Source organism: Leucoraja erinacea, chromosome 3 (assembly GCF_028641065.1).
Source record: "Leucoraja erinacea ecotype New England chromosome 3, Leri_hhj_1, whole genome shotgun sequence".
Taxonomy (NCBI): domain Eukaryota; kingdom Metazoa; phylum Chordata; class Chondrichthyes; order Rajiformes; family Rajidae; genus Leucoraja; species Leucoraja erinaceus.
The window spans coordinates 8,331,842-8,349,724 of record NC_073379.1 but is presented as its reverse complement, the minus strand read 5'-3'; the positions used below and the strand labels follow the sequence as shown (position 1 = coordinate 8,349,724).

General features: G+C 47.8%; 1 protein-coding gene across 1 annotated transcript in view; it reads left to right on the top strand.

The window, feature by feature from the left end:
* The window catches only part of snx25 (sorting nexin 25), a 210,257-nt gene that overhangs the window by 101,294 nt on the left and 91,080 nt on the right, over window positions 1–17,883 (top strand). Inside the window, exons 5-7 of the mRNA XM_055632018.1 lie at window positions 3,639–3,814; window positions 9,858–10,044; window positions 14,607–14,677. Of these exons, the coding sequence (XP_055487993.1) occupies window positions 3,639–3,814; window positions 9,858–10,044; window positions 14,607–14,677 (434 nt within the window). The remainder of the gene's footprint in view (window positions 1–3,638; window positions 3,815–9,857; window positions 10,045–14,606; window positions 14,678–17,883) is intronic.

Sequence of the window (17,883 nt, the reverse complement as noted above, 5' to 3'; positions counted from 1 at the left end):
CCAAAATTGATGGAGTTTTATGCAAGAGGCAAAGGAATGTGTAATAGTTGCTTCTTGAGAGAGACATTTGTCGCAAATAGGAGATACATTTGAAAAAATCTTATTCAGTTTAGTTTTTGAGTAGTATAGTCTGTGGAGTATTTTGAATTGGATTAAAGTATGTCTAACATTAATCGAACAATTAGGAGATATTTTTCCCATCTGTCTTTGGAGAAATTTCTTTAGTCAGAGGCTGGTGAATCTGTGGAATTATTTGCCACAGAAGGCTGTGGAGACCAAGTCAGTGGATACATTTTATGCAGAGATAGATAGATTCTTGATTACTACAGGTGTCAGAGGTTATGGGGAGGAAAGGAGAATGGGGTTAGGAGGGAGAGATAGATCAGCCATGATTGAATGGCGGAGTAGACAATGGGCCAAATGGCCTAATTCTATTCCTATTCCTCATGACTTTATGACCTTATGAGCACATAACTCTTTAATAATATCTAGTAGATACAAACAACTGCAGATGCTGTTTTTTACGAAAGATAGACACAAAGTCCTGGAATAGCTCAGCAGGTCAGGTAGCATCTCTGGAGAACATGGAGAATTTGTACATATACTTTCACACACTTTTGGACCAAGTTAGTCGTGGAATTAGTTAATGACCTTGGAGATTATCGGCAGACTGGAGATATCCCGGGTGATTTTAAAGGGAAAATAAATTCCTTTATTTCGTTAGGAATTTAAGTCCAAACAGGATTGCTGCTTTATATTGGTTTACTGAAGAAGGGCCATGAACTGAAATGTCACCCATCATTGTTCTCCAGAGATGCTGCCTGACCTGCTGAGTTAAGGGCCTGTCCCACGAGCATGCGACTCCATGCGGCAAGCGCGACCTAACGTGGTCGCTTGAGCCGTACGGCCTCGAGGGGCCGGTCCCACTTCGATTGCCGGAGACGTATGGAGTTGAGCGGAGCTGGTCCCGACATCGCGCGGGGCTCCGAAAAACTGACCATGTTCAGAAATTCCGCGCGGCAACATCCTGCCGGTCCGCAGCCACCTCAACATCGTACGCACCGCCTCGACGGGCGCGCACAGTGTCTCGACGCCGTACGCAGCGTCTTGACACCGTACGTCACGCGTGAACTTCCCGCGGACTTCGCTCGAACTTCACGTCGCTCACCCGACCTCTGCGCGGCCCCCGCTTCCGGTTTGGTCGCGCTTGCCGCATGCAGGCGCATGCTGGTGGGACCGGCCCTGCATGGGGATCACCCAACCTCCGCGCGGCCCCCGCTTCCGGTTTGGTCGCGCTTGCCGCATGCAGGTCGCATGCTCGTGGGACCGGCCCTGCACGGAGATCACTCGACCTCCGCGCGGCCCCCGCTTCCGGTTTGGTCGCGCTTGCCGCATGCAGGTCGCACGCTCGTGGGACAGGCACTTTACTACCGCACTTTGTGTCTACCTTTAATATTCAGAATGGGCGGCACGGTGGCGCAGCGGTAGAGTTGCTGTCTTACAGCGGCAGAGGCCCGGCTTTGTACCTGACTGCAGGTGCTGTCTGTATGAGGTTTGTACGTCCTCCCTGTGGCCAGCGTGGGTTTTCTCCGGGAGCTCCGGTTTCCTCCCACACTCCAAAGACGTGCAGTTTGTTGGTTAATTGGCTTGGTATAATTGTAAATTGTCCCCGTGTGAAGGATCTGCTTTGATCTGCTATCCAAGCAGATCAGATACATCATACATATGTAAGTACAATCTCAAGTACAATAGGCAGAGCTATAACCTACACTGTCAAATATTACTCATTCTGACGACGTTTTTTTTGCTGTTTTCATTGTGGTTATTTATTTATCTGATACGTTGGAGCTCCGCTCGGGCAGTGCGCCTGAAATTTTATTGTATGTGTTTACAATGACAATAAAGTGTAGTATTATTATTATTATTCTATGTTATCCCCCTTTTGCATCCATTCCCTACACACTCGGGACGATTTTATAGATCAGTTAACCTGCAAACCCGCACGACTTTGGGACATGGGAGAAAACCAAATATAGGCACATAGGTGCAGGAGTAGGCCATTCGTCCTTCGAGCCAGCACCGCCATTCAATATGATCATGGCTGATCATCTTAAATCATTAACCCGTTCCTGATTTTTCTCCACATCCCTTGATTCCATTAGTCCTAAGAGCTAAATCTAACTCTTTCTTGAAAACATCCAGTGAATTGACCTCCGCTGCCTTCTGCGGCAGAGAATTCCACAGATTCACAACTCTCTGGGTGAAGAAGTTTTTCCTCATCTCAGTCAGGTCGGGGGGAGTTCCGCCTCCCCGCCACGGGTACCATGTAATCCCGTGCTACCTGCTCCATGGCGACTAAACGGTCTCCCCCACCTGGTTTGCCGGGTGAGGAGGGGGCTGTGGAACCCCCAGCAGGACCAAAAACAAGACCCGTCAAAGGGCGGATGAGCTTCTAGCGAGCCGACGGCCATCGACACTTCAGTAGAAGTTGCGATCACTGTCGTACACGGCATTGTAAGGAATGATGATAAACCACACACACACCAGAATCCTATACTTCCAGCGGTGGAAGTCTGCAGGAACTGGAGGACAGAGATGTGTGGTGCGTCCGTCACCGTTCCTGTGGAAACCAGCGCCACTGAGTCGCTAATGTTTTCAACAATGATGAATGAATCTATCCTTGTCTCACACCTTTTGTCTTTTGAGCTCTGGTTCTTGTCCACCCCTTTGTCAATCAAAGCCCTCCATCACCTGTATCCACCTATCACCCACCAGACTTTGTCCCGCCCCCAACTCCTCCGGCTTTCTCCCACTGATTACGCTCACGCTAATGAAGGGTCCTGACCCAAATAATGGCCCACCCATGTCCTCCAGAGGTGAGGTGCTGGCTGGTCTACTGAGTTGCTCAATAATTCCATGATACTTTATTGTCACATGTACCTTGATCCAGTAGAATGCTTTGTATTGCCTACAGCCCGGTAAAATCATACAGCAGCCCCTCACCCGGGCAGTACACAAGAGCCGCCATGTTTCTGGAGCCGACAACGTTACATAAATTCACCGAAAGGTCCTATCTTCCGCCTGCCACCACCATGTAGCTCTCGGCAGCATGGGCCCCACTCCCAGCTTTTACCGCTCCCCCTCTCTCTCGACAGTCCCTCATCGCACTCGACAGTCTCTCATCGCACTCGATGGCCCCCCCTCACTGTCGAAGGCCCCCCCCTCTCTCGTCGGCCTCCCCTCACTCTCGACGGCCCTCCCTCTCTCTCGAGGGCCCCCCTCTCTGTTGACGGCCCCCTCTCTCTCTAAGGCCCCCCCTCTCTCTCTCGGGCCTCCCCTCTCTCTCGACGGCCCTCCCTCTCTCTCTCGGGCCTCCCCTCTCTCTCGATGGGCCCCCCCCTCTCTCGACAGCCCCCCTCTCTGTCGACGGCCCCCTCTCTCTCTAAGGCCCCCCCTCTCTCTCTAAGCCCCCCCTCTCTCAAGGGCCCCCCTCCATCTCGATAGCCCCTCCTCGTACTAGACGGCCCCCCTCCCTCTCGATGGCCCTCCTTTGCACTCTTTTTTTTCAAGTTGAGGATTGTTGCCCAAGGTGTGAAATATGTATAAATGTTTAATGTTGCCTAATTCCTTTTTTTCAGGCAAGAGGTGCAGCAACCGAAACCCTTCCCTCTGCACCCGTGCTTGAAGAGCGGCATGGACGAGGACCAGTTCCTGCAGATGTGCTCACGGGTCCTGGTGCTTTGCCTCTTAACGTCAAAAGACATCTCCTCTCGCAGCCTGCGGATTGTCCTTGCTGAAATATTAGCCATGAAAGGTACGTGGCAGGAGTGCTGTGGGACTGCAGCTGAATGCACAGTCACACCATTACCATTTTGCTTCACACTTATTGTTTAATTTAGTTTAGTTTTAGAGCTATAGCGTGGAAACAGGCCCTGTGGCCCACCGAGTCCGCACCGAACAGCGACCCCCCACGCACTAACACTATCTTGGGGACTCAAAGGGAACAATTTACACTTTTTCCTACAAAACTGTACATCTTTAGAGTGTGGGCAGAAACTTAAGATTTCAGTGGAAACCCACGCAGGTCGCGGGGAGAACGTACAATACAATACAATACAATACAATACAAATTTATTGTCATTTGAGCCCCAGTGAGACTCAAACGAAATTTTGTTTACACAGCCATACAAACAAAGACAATGTCCTACAGACTTACACACAATTAAATTCACACAAACATCCATCACAGTAAACCCACTGTGATGGAAGGCAAAGTCTTTTCTCTCCCCTGCTCTCAATTTCTCTCCCGATGTCCAAGCCCCAGGCGGGTGATGATAAGTCCCACGGCCATTTTAGGCCGCGCGGGGTGATTTACGGACCTGCTCCCGGTCTGAAAGTACAAGGTTGGAACCCCCACGGGCATTGGTGAGTCCCACGGCCATGAAGCCGCGCCAGGTGATGTACGGTCCCGGTCCGGGTCGTTCCAACCCCACGACACGGGCTGGAGAAGTCGCGTTGCGGGAGCTCCGGGAAGCGGTCTCTCTCCATCCGGACCCGCGAGCTCCCGATGTCCCAGTTCACCGGACCTGCGGCTGCGTTGCTGGAGCCTCCGAGCCCCAGGAGTCGAGTCGCAGCAGCGAGTCACCACCGCTACCCACGCCCCGAGGCCGGCCAGCCCCACGATGGTGAGTAGTCCGCAGCTCCGCAGTCTCCCGAGCCCCCGGGTCGTTCAGGCTGGAGGCCGCTCCACGGTGCTAGGCCCCAACGACAACGGAGACCCGACAGGGAAAAGGTCGGGTCTCCCGGACAGGGAAGAGATTTTAAATAGTTTCCCCCCCCCACCCCCCCCCCCCATATACACATTTAAAAACACTACTAAAAAACACCAAACACTACATTTAACTAGACAAAAAATAAAAAAAAGACAGGCAGGCTGTAGGGGGCGCTGCAACAGGTGAGTCGCGCCGCCAACAAACTCCCTACAGGCAGCACCCGTAGTCAGGATCGAACCTAGGTCTTTGATGCTGGCATTGTAAAGGGCCTGTCCCACTTGGGTGTCATTTGCGTGTCATTTACGTGACAACATTTGCGCGTCACGACGCATGACACGCGCGCCGTGACATGCCGTGATGCTCGCTTGGTGCGCATTATGCGCGCACGGTGCGTGGTGGCGTGGACAGGGTCGCGCGCGGCGCCCCAGGATTTTGGGATTCACAAAATCTTTGCACGCCACCTGCGTGATGAGCATATGACGCCTAAGTGGGACAGGCCCTTTCGGCAGCAACTCTACTTCTGCGACACGCACGGTGCCGCAGAACTTAAACTGAAAGTGCAGGAGTAACGCAACCGGCCAGGCGGCACCTCTGGAGAACATGGATAGCTGACATGTTCTCCAAGGAAGACGGGTCTCAACCAGAAACGTCTCCCACTCCCCATCGCAAAGCAGCATCTGTAGTTTCCAGTGTCTCCATCTTGTTTCAAGCCTATGCGTAAGAAGGAACTGCAGATGCAGATACACCAAAGAAGACACAAAATGCTGGAGTAACTCAACGGCTCAGGCAACGTCTCTGGATACCTGAGCCGTGGAGCCATAGAGCACATCTGTTTCGGCACTTCCTCCGTTTCAATGATGGATCTTCAACCTGAAACTAACACTGCTTCATTCCCCAACTCAGCATCTCTGAATTCCTTGCATACCTTTTAATTGCCTCTAAAATTCTGACATTCAAATTCACGTAAATTACTTTCAAAAAAGAATGTAATATTCATACAACAAAAACATAATTAAAATGTGATTAAAAAGCTTATTTTAAAGAATAGATCATGCAATTTGCTACGTGCTCCATGGGCTGATTATCCCCACTAGAGTCATCGACCCACAGACACACGGACACACAGACACACGGACCCACTGACACACGGACCCACTGACACACAGACACACAGACACACAGACACACAGACACACAGACACACAGACACACACAGACCACAGACCAGAGACCCACAGACCCACAGACCTATGAGGCTCTACAAGGCGCTGGTCAGGCCACATTTGGAATATTGTGAGCAATTTTGGGCACGATATCTGAGGAAGGATGTGCTGGCTCTGGAGAGGGTCCAGAGGAGGTTTACAAGAATGATCCTAGGAATGAGTAGGTTAACCCATGATGTGCTTTTGCCAGCACTGGGCCTGTAGCAGTAGTAAGCCCCCCTCGGTCATGACTGACCATGGGTGATGCATCCTAGTTTGCAGGTGATGTGTGGGCAGATGCAAGCCTGGGCAATGTCATATGGAGGACAGGCTGTTGCCCATGCAGCACGTTCCCCCTCTCCACGTCGCTGATCGATCCAAAGGAACACCACTAGGCCAGTATTTGCTGGTGTTTAGAAGAATGAGGGGGGGGACCTCATTGAAACATACAGAATAGTGAAAGGCCTGGATAGGGTGGATGTGGGGAGGATGTTTCCACTAGTGGGAGAGTCTAGGAATAGAGGTCACCCCCTCAGAATTAAAGGACGTTCTTTTAGGAAGGAGATGAGAAGAAATGTATTTAGAGGGTGGTGAATCTGTGGAATTCTTTGCCACAGAAGGCTGTGGAGGCCAAGTCAATGGATATTTTTAAGGCAGAGGTAGATAGATTCTTGATTAGTACGGGTGTCAGGGTTTATGGGGAGAAGGCAGGAGAATGGGGTTCGGAGGGAGAGATAGATCAGCCATGATTGAATGATGGAGTAGACTTGATGGGCCGAATGGCCTAATTCTGCTACTATCACTTATGACCATAGGGCCAGGGAGCCAGAGAGTACATCTGTTTCTTCCCTTTCCCAGTTTGAATGATGAGTCTTCAACCTTCAACACAAACACTTTTTTTCCCCAAATGCCGCTTCGCCTGCTGTTTCAAACATTTTCTACTTTTATTTCAGACTTCCAGCATTTGCAACTTATTGATTTTCTGCTTCAGTTTAGTTTAGTTTGGTTTAAAAACGCAATGCGGAAACAGGTCCTTCGGCCCACCGAGTCCGCACCGACCAGCGATCCCCGCACAGTAACACTATCTTACACACACTAGGGACAATTTACATTTACACCAAGCCAATCAACCCACAAACCTGCACGTCCTAGTGAAATATGGATCGTAAAAATCATCCAGTAGTTTATCGAACTGCTCAAAATGAACCGATAATGTTTACAGCATGAAGGTCATGGCTGTTGCACTCAAAGGGTTGGCCATCAAGGGATGTATACACGTACAAACCATGGAAGCTCCCATTAGTATTGATATTCCCCTGAGGAGACGATCAATTTTGTCATTAGGTCTTGCTTCCAGCGTGAAGTATTTCTGTAAATTAATCCACAATGACATGGAAATTCAATTAGGAATTGAATTCCCATTAATTTTCTACTTAGAACGTACACGAACGAGTTCAGTGAAGGAAGGAACTGCAGATGCTGCTTTATACCAAAGATAAACACAGAGTACTGGAGTAACTCAACGGGACAGGCAGCATCTCTGGAGAAAAGGAATAGATGACATTTCGGACCGAGACCCTTCTTCATATATTAATTAGGTTAAGGTCCTAGGTCTTAGGTTAAGTGCTGGAGTAACTCAGCGGGTCAGGCAGCATCTCTGGAGAACATGGCGACCTGAAACGTCACCTATCCATGTTCTTCAGAGATGCTGCCTAACCCGTGATGTTTGGTGGCATTTCAGGTCGGAATTCTTCTTCAGACTGAAAGTAGAGGAAACCCTCTACTTTCAGTACGAGAAAGAGTTCCGATCTGAAACGTCACCTGTTCTTTTTCTCCAGAGACGCTGCCTGCCCCGCTGAGTTACTCCAGCACTTTGTGTCTATCTTCGGTATAAACCAGCAGCTGCAGTTCCATTCCTGCACACTAGTTAGAATAGAATAGAATAGAATATGTTTATTGTCATTGCACAAAACTGAGCAACGAAATTCCATTTGCTTCTCCTCCGTTAAAAGAAATACAACACGACACCAATGCACATATGTTCAGTTAATAGCAGAATATAAATACATTTTTAATAGAGATTAAAAGAATTTAGCGGTATTCCTCGAAGTTACTTCTTGCTTCCCAGTGTTCACTTTTGGAGTTAAGCTCTTTTATCACACAATGGTAGAAACTATTTTTTAGTCTACCAGTGCGAGCCTGCAGAGACCTGAATCGCCTCCCGGAGGGTAGCAGAGTAAAAAGGTGGTTGGCAGGGTGGGATGTGTCCTTCTTGATATTTATGGCCCTGCGCAAGCATCGGGCCTTGTATATGTCATCCAAGGAGGGCAGGTTAGCGTTTGTAATGCGCTGCGCAGTTTTTATAATTCCCTGCAGCGCCCTCCTCTCAGCCACAGTACAGCTGGCAAACCACACCAGGATTCCATAGGTGAGGATACTTTCCACGGCGCATCGATAGAAGGACAGCAGGAGTAACTCAACGGGACAGGCAGCATCTCTGGAGAAAAGGAATAGATGACATTTCGGACCGAGACCCTTCTTCATATATTAATTAGGTTAATTAATATTAATATGCAAGGACAGCAGCAGCGGCTGTGAGACGTTAGCTCTCCGTAGAGACCTTAGGAAATACAGCCGCTGATGAGACCTCTTCACGAGAGTGACGGTGTTCATTTGCCATTTGAGGTCCTGGGAGATGTTTATTCCCAGGAACTTAAAGTCGTTGACTCTCTCCACCATGTCTCCTTTGATGTATAAGGGAGCAGGTTCCTCTCTCCTCTTCCTCCTGAAGTCAATGACAAGTTCTTTAGTCTTTGATGGGTTTAGTACCAGGTTGTTTTTTGGTACACCAGACGGTCAGTTTATAGTTCTATGCTATCCCACTTTTGCAATCCGGGGAAATTTTATAGAGGCCAATTACCCGACAAACCTGATGCTTTGGGATGAGGGGAGGAAGCCAGAGCACCTGGAGGAAACCAGTGTAATCATGGCCAGAACATGCAAACTCCACACAGACATCACCCGAGCTCAGGGTCTTAGACAATAGGCAATAGGTGCAGGAGTAGGCCATTCAGCTCTTCAAGCCAGCACCGCCATTCAATGTGATCATGGCTGATCATCCTCTGGCTCTACTAGCTGTGACTCTGTGGAGCCTATTTATACTATGAATAAAAGGGCTGTGGTGAATCTGTGGAATTCATTACTACAGTGAATTGCTGTGGAGGCCAAGTCAATGGATATCTCTAAGGCAGAGATAGATAGATTCTTGATTAGTACGGGTGTCAGGGATTACGGGGAGAAGGCAGGAGAATGGGGGTGAGAGGGAAAGATAAATAAGCCAAGATTAAATGGCGGAGTAGACTTGATGGGCTGAATAGTGCCTGCCTTCTCCCCATATCCCTCGATTCTACTCGCCCCTAGAGCTCTATCTAACTCTCTCTTAAATCCATCCAGTGATCTGGCCTCCACTGCCCTCTGTGGCAGGGAATTCCACAAATTCACAACTCTCTGGGTGAAAAAGTTTTTTCTCACCTCAGTCTTAAATGACCTCCCCTTTATTCTAAGACTGTGGCCCCTGGTTCTGGACTCGCCCAACATTGGGAATGTTTTTCCTGCATCTAGCTTGTCCAGTCCTTTTATAATTTTATATGTTTCTATAAGACCCCCCCCTCATCCTTCTTAACTCCAGTGAATACAAGCCTAGTCTTTTCAATCTTTCCTCATAAGACGGTCCCGTCATCCCAGGGATCAATCTCAGGGATCCCTCTGGGATCTACCTGCGACTCCACCTTCAGGGAGCCGTGGACCTGCACTCCTAGATCCCTCTGCTCTACAACACTCCCCAGAGGCCTACCATTGTGTATGTGTCTGTTGTTGTTCACAGTGCTAAAACCGATGGTGGAACTGCTGAGTGACCCTGACTACATTAACCGAATGCTGCTGACCCAGATGGAACGCAGGGAGCAGGTGAACGAGCACCACAAGAAGGCCTACACTTACGCCCCTTCCTACGAGGAGTTCATCAAGCTCATCAACGGCAGCTGCGACGTGGAGTTCTTAAAGCAGCTGAGGTAATGATTGCAAAAGCCATCCTTTACTTTTTGTTTTAGTTTCGTTTCGGGAAACACAGTGTGGAAACGGGCCCTTTGCCGCCGACCAACGCTCACCCCGTACACCGGCTCTATCCTGCGCATCGGGGACAATTTCCAGAAGCCAATTAGTCTACACATCTGCACGTCTTTGCAATGTGGGAGGGAACCAGAGTCCCTGGAGAAAACCCACGCAGTCATAGGGAGAACGTACAAACTCCGTCCGGGACGGCGCCCAATAGTCAGGATCAAACCTGGGTCTCTGACGCTGTAAGGAAGCAACTCTACCGCTGCACCACCGTGCCGCCCGATTGTACTCGGCTGTGATTAGTGACGGTTATGCAATAGACAATAGACAATAGGTGCAGGAGTAGGCCATTCGGCCCTTCGAGCCAGCACCGCCATTCAATGTGATCATGGCTGATCATCACCAATCAGTACCCCGTTCCTGCCTTCTCCCCATATCCCCTGACTCCGCTATTTTTAAGAGCCCTATCTAACTCTCTCTCGAAAGCATCCAGAGAACCTGCCTCCACCGCCCTCTGAAGCAGACAATTCCACAGACTCACCGCTCTCTGGGAGAAAAGCTGTTTCCTCGTCTCCGTTCTAAATGGCTTAGCCCTTATTCTTAAACTGCGGCCCCTGGTTCTGGACTCCCCCAACATCGGGAATATGTTTCCTGCCTCTATCGTGTCCAAGCCCTTAACAATCTTATATGTTTCAATGAGATATCCTCTCATCCTTCTAAACTCCAGAGTATACAAGCCCAGCCGATCCATTCTCTCAGCATATGATAGTCCCGCTATCCCGGGACTTGTAAACTTGTAACCTTGTAAACCTACGCTGCACTCCCAAAATAGCAAGAATGTCCTTCCTCAAATTAGGGGACCAAAACTGCACACAATACTCCAGGTGTGGCCTCACTAGGGCCCTGTGCAACAGAAGGGCTTTAAATTGCTCCTTGGCTCATCATCTGTTTTCTTGTTTAAGCTCCTGATGTTCAGTCTCCATTTATTCAATACTATTATTGCAATCTGGACAGTCTGAACAATGGTGTCGACCCGAACCGTCGCCTATTCCTTCACTCCATAGATGCTGCTTCACCCGCTGTGTTTCTCCAGCTTTTTTGCCTCCCTTCGATTTTTCCAGCATCTGCAGTTCTTTCGTAAACATTCATTTATCACATTAATTTGGGCCTGAACGAACTACTCAGTTCTCATGCAGACTCAGTCATCTTTTTTACCCCAGTCTAATTAGTGCTTGGCATTGGGTTTTGTCAAGCATACGAGACGAATAATGGAAAAACGAAATTTGTTCCAGTCTTGATATCTAATGTCACCATTGAGCAGATTCGAGGCATATTGAAGATTGCCAGGTTCAGTGAAAAAGTTTAACTCTCTGCTAACAAATATCTGCACAAACACTTTCATAGAATAAAAACAACTTGTTGGAAATACTCAGTGGGTCTTGCAGCATCTGTGGAGGCAAAGGGGCTGTCGATGTTTTGGATTGTGACCCCGGTTTAGGTTTAGGGTTAATATTGTCACGTATGCCAAGGTACAATGAATAGCTTTCTTTTGCGTGCAATCCAAAAAGATCCGAGATTCTATACATTACTACAATCATTCGAACCCAAGCACAATAGTTGCTGCCTTACAGCGCCAGAGGGCCAGGTTCAATCCTGACTACGGGTGCTGTCTGTACGGAGTATGTACGTTCTCCGGGATCTCCAGTTTCCTCCCACACTCCAAAGACGTGCAGGTTTGTAGGTTAATTGGCTTGTTTTTTTGTGTAAATTGTCCCTAGTGTGTGTAGGATGTTGGAAGCGTGCAAGGATTGTTGGCCGGTGCGGTGTTGATGGGCCGAAGGGCCCGTTTCCTAAACTATTAAGGGAGCTCAAGAATATGAGCAGAATGCTTTGCTTTTTGCCACATACTTGGGAGTGAAACCTTGAGGTGCTCATGTTAAGGTTGCTTGGCTCTCCATTAGATGACAGCTTCAAGGCTGCCAAGGACAATCCAAGGGGAACAAGAAGATTACCCCCGGTTTGGTTCAGTTTAGTTTATTGTCACGTGTACCGAGGTACAGTGAAAAGCTTTTGTTGCGTGCTAACCAGTCAGCAGAAAGACAATACATGATTACAATCGAGCCATTTACAGTGTACAAATACACGATAAGGGAATAACGTTTAATGCAAGGTAGAGCCTGCAAAGTCCGATCAAGGACAGTAAGAGGGTCGCCAATGTCACCGGTGTCAAAGGACTGTCTGTCGTTATCGACAAGTTTAAAATAAAATTCCAGAGTCTCAGCTCTGGAATTAAACAAACGACAAAGATATGAGAGTATATAAGTGGAATAGAAAACATTAATGTCAATAGACAATAGACAAGAGGCGCTGGAGTAGGCCATTCGGCCCTTCGAGCCAGCACCGCCATTCAATGTGATCATGGCTGCTCATCCCCAATCAGTACCCCGTTCCTGCCTTCTCCCCACATCCCCTGACTCCGCTATCTTTAAGAGCCCTATCTAGCTCTCCCTTGAAAGTATCCAAAGAACTGGCCTCCACCACCTTCTGAGGCAATGAATTCCACAGACTCACAACTCTCTGTGTGAAAAGGTGTTTCCTCATCTCCGTTCTAAACTGCTTACCCCAGATCTTGTCGAGATCGGCTTCACAACCACACGGACATGTATACAAACGGATAAAACAAGAAGCACTGTCTGTACATTGAAAAGCAGATTGAATGGAGCAGTGGAAGCAAAAGGTCTGAAATAAATTAATAGGCATTCGTAGAGTCATACAGCATGAAATCTGGCCCTTCGGCCCAACTTGCCCACACCAACCAAGGTGCCCCATGTATGCTAGTCCCACCTGCTCGCGTTTGGCCCATGCCCCTCAAAATCTATCCTGTCAAATTCCAATTCTGTAAGAGGGTAGATAATAGTTTAGATAAATAGTTTCCATCTCTGCCTATGTAAACCATTGTGAGCTGAATTTTGAGGGAAGAAGGGAAATTTTGCGTTTCACAATTTTCGATAGTACAAAAATCGTCATGGTATTTGTCTGGCATTTTTCTTGACATTTGTTAACCTAGAATATAGAACGAGGTAGCGCAGGAACTGGCTTTTCAGCCCACAATGTCCATGCCGACCGTAATGGCAAGTTCATGCTCCATTCCCTGCGAGCGGCACAGTGGAGTAACGTTGGAGTTGCTACCTCACAGCGCCAGAGACCCAGGTTCGATCCTGACTGCGGATGCTGTCTGTACGGAGTTTGTACGTTCTCCCCGTGACCTCCGTGGGTTTCCACTGAGATCTTCAGTTTCCTCCCACACTCCAAAGAATTACAGGTTTGCAGATTAATTGGCTAGGTATAAATATAAAATTCTCCCTAGTGTGTGTAGGAGAGTGTTAATGTGCGGGGGATTGGTGGTTGGCGCGGACTCAGCAGGAAGAAGGACCTGTTTCATTGCTGAATCTCTGAACTAAACTAAACGTATATCTACAGTATATGCCGATCCAAAAGCCTCTTAAACGGCTACTATCATATCTGCTGCCACCCGCTACCCCTGGCAGCACATTGTAGGAACCCACCGATCTCTGGGTTTATGGAACAAGCTGCCAGAGGAGGTAGTTGAGGTTGGGACTATCCCACCGTTTAAGGAACAGTTGGACAGGTACACGGATAGGACAGGTTTGGAGGGTTATGGGCCAAGTGCAGCTGGGACATTGTTGGCCGATGTGGACAAGTTGACACGAAGGGCTGTATCACTCTATGACTATGACGCCCTGTAAATTATCTGCCCTGGACATCTGCTTTAAACTTTCCCCGTTTTATCTTAAAGCTGTGTAAAATAAAAGCTTGGCTGGGACATCTCCTTGACATTTTCTTCTTTCATCTTAAAGCTATGTGAAAAAAATAAGTTGCCCTCTATTGTACGTTTTTAGACATACAGTTTTAGCTTTGCAGTGTGTCGGAAGGAACTGCAGATGCCGGTTTACACCGAAGATAGACAAAATACTGGAGTAACTCAGCGGGTCAGACAGCATCTCTGGAGAGAAGGAGTAGGTGACGTTTCGGATCGAGACCCTTCTAACCCTAACCCTAACCCGAATGCTTAAGGGCCTGTCCCACTTACGCGACTTTTTCGGCGACTGCCGACACCCGTCATAGGTCGTTGCAGGTCGCCGAAAATTTTCAACATGTTGAAACTCCAGCCGCGACCAGAACAAGGTACCACTCTTTGGGCGACTACTCACGGACCGTACAGGCTTCACATCTCGCCTGTATGGTCGTGAGTTGTCTCCTCAGTCGCCCAAAGAGTCGTGGCGTCTTTCTGGTCGCCGCTGGATTTTCAACAAGTCTTGACCCGAACTTCCATCTATTCCTTCTCCCGCTGTGTGTCTAGCATTTTGTGTCTAGCTTTTAGCACTGGAGTATTGCGGTTGTGGTAATTAGTGGGGTATTTAATCAAATTGCCGCTACGTTGTGATTGCATATATTACTTAAGTCAAAATAGTTCACAATTCTGTCTCTTGAACAGATATCAAATTGTCGTTGAAATAATTCAAGCAACTACAATCAGCAGTCTACCACAGATGAAGAAACCAAAAGGTGAGCATGTCAGAGTTCCTTCTTAGTCCCCTTGTGACTGGAATTCTTCCTTTGTACATGAAGCAATAATTTTACACAAAATGCCGAAGTAACTGAACGGGACAGGCAGGTGTAAACCAGCATCTGCACTTCCTTCCTACACATTTCCTTAACATTAATTTTACTTCATTAATTTTTTTAATCTAATATTCAAGTTAACTCGTCCTTGTGTGTTAAAAATGTGAACAAAGATAATGTCGGTGCGATAAAGGTTTTGTGCATTTTATTTCCATCTTTCCACCTCAGCCCTCATAAGCGATAGGAGCAGAATTAGGCCGTTCGGCCCCATCTTCTACTCTGCCATTCAATCATGGCTGATCTATCTCTCCCTCCTAATCCCATTCTCCTGCCTTCTGCCTATAACCTCTGACACCCGTACCAATCAAGAATCTATCTATCCCTTGCCCTCATTACACTCCCATTCCACTGGTGGGAGAGTCTAGGACCAGTTGATATAGTCTCAGAATAAAAGAACGTACATTACGTACAAGATTGTACATAAGACAGTCCTGGGATGTCAGGACTGTCTTATGAAGAAAGACTGGATAGACTTGGTTTATACTCTCTAGAATTTAGAAGATTGAGAGGGGATCTTATAGAAACTTACAAAATTCTTAAGGGGTTGGACAGGCTAGATGCAGGAAGATTGTTCCCGATGTTAGGGAAGTCCAGGACAAGGGGTCACAGCTTAAGGATAAAGGGGAAATCCTTTAAAAGCGAGATGAGAAGAACTTTTTTCACACAGAGAGTGGTGAATCTCTGGAACTCTCTGCCACAGAGGGTAGTTGAGGCCAGTTCATTGGCTATATTTAAGAGGGAGTTAGATGTGGCCCTTGTGGCTAAGGGTATCAGGGGGTATGGAGAGAAGGCAGGTACGGGATACTGAGTTGGATGATCAGCCATGATCATATTGAATGGCGGTGCAGGCTCGAAGGGCCGAATGGCCTACTCCTGCACCTAATTTCTATGTTTCTATGTTTCTATGTACCTTTAGTATGGAAATGAGGAGGGATTTCTTTAGTCAGAGGGTGGTGAATCTGTGGAATTCTTTATCACAGACGGCTGTGGAGGCCAAGCCATTGGGTATTTTTAAAGCGGAGATCGACAGATTCTGGATTAGTACAGGTGTCAAAAGTTACGGGGGGAAGGCAGGAGAATGGGGTTGAGAGAGGAAAATAGATCAACCATGATCCAATGGTGGAACAGGCTCGATGGGCCGAATGGCCTAATTCCGCTCTACTGTTTTATGGACTTGTTCGTGATATTGGTTCATTACGTTTCATATGTACCATGATACATATTGAAGGAAGATTGAGTTGCCTGCTATTTACCGTTAAACTCGATTATACACAAGTGCAATCAAACCATGCAGGGTACAAAGGAGAAAATGGGCAAGATGGGCCAAAGAGCCTGTCTCCATGCCACATGACTTCATCACTCTACGATTCTCCAGTTCTCCAGAGATGGTTTCTGGCCAGCTGAGTTATAGCCCTGTCCCACTGTACGAGTTTATTCAAGAGTTCTCCCGAGTTTGCCCTGATTCGAACTCGGAGATTTACGGTAATGGCCGTTTGCTGGTACTCAGGGCTCTCGTGGACATTTGGCTGAACATGTTGAAAAATCTTCACGAGTCTTCCTGAGCTTACCGCGTTTTCTGAGTACCTTCTGTTAGCGTTACAAGCCGCTAAGAGACGTCCCCGAGCTCCGACGTACCCGCTATGTTCATTCTACGTGCTTACCACGAGTTTGATTTTTTTTAAACGAGAAAGAGCTCTTGAATGAACTCGTACAGTGGGACAAGGCTTTTACTCCAACATGTTTTGTCTTTTTTTTTTGCAAAGCAATACCTGCAGTTCCTTGTATCGGAGTTCCGTTAAAATTGATTTCAGTTGCCGCGGTTTGTAAATTGATAACTAATGTGGGAACCTAGAGGCCCTTCCACATGGTCTTTCTCTCACAAGATAATTCCCATGTACAAAAACAAAAATCAAGTGACCTACAATGCTATAGGTGCAATAAAGGCACAAATTGACCCAATGCTGAATAGAGTGGCCACTCTGCTTACAGAGAGGGAGGGTTTAGAGGGGATGGGGTGGGGGGGTGGGGGGGGGGGGGGGGGGGGGGGGGGGGGGGGGGGGGGGGGGGGGGGGGGGGGGGGGGGGGGAGGCGTGGTGTGGGGTTTGGGGGTGAAGATTCAGTCTACTTGGCTGATCGTGGCCTAGTCAGTGGATATTTTTAAGGCAGAGATAGACAAATTCTTGATTAATACGGGTGTCAAGGGTTATGGGGAGAAGGCAAGAAAATGGGATTAGGAAGCAGAGATCAGCCATGATTGAATGGCGGGGTTGACTCGATGGGTCAAATGGCCTTATCCTACTATAACTTGTGAACATGTGAACTTGTAACATTTGAAATGTTGACAAGATTACTGCAGACAGTGTCTTTAAATTATAGCTGCAACTTTTCCTCCACTTTGTGGCATGGTTATCTCTCATGGTTATCTGTTGTTAGTGCTCGGACAGAATGGGGTGTTTATGAAGAGCACTTGCATTAGTAGTGGAAAGTAAAGGGCCTGTCCCACTTGCCCGTCATTTGCGCCTCATTTACGCGTCATATGTAATAATAATAATATAATAATAATTTTATTTATAGAGCACTTTAAAAACAAACATAGCTGCAACAAAGTGCTGTACATCACTAATCATTGACAAAAAAGTTAATACACACCAAAAATAACAATCAAAAGAAATAGTAGGAAAAGACATGTAAAATAAAGAAACATCAAAAACACCACAAACAGAAGCAAAGCCTCAGGCACGGTCAAAAGCCAGGGAGTACAAATGCGTTTTAACACTGGATTTGAAGATGGACAGTGAGGGGGCCTGTCTGATGTGCAACGGCAGGGTGTTCCAGAGTGCTGGAGCAGCAACAGAGAAGGCTCTATCCCCTCTGAGCCTCCGACTAGACCTCGGTACCTCCAGGAGCAGCTGACCAGCTGACCTGAGGGCAGGAGCGTATGGGTAAAGTATGAGCGTAAAATAGGTCACCATGTTGTTACGCGCGACGTCGCGCGCAAATCCCACGTCATCATGCCGTCTGGTGCACGACATCATTAGAATACCTTACGGCGCGCTCCGGCTCATGGTTACGCACGGTGACGTAACCAT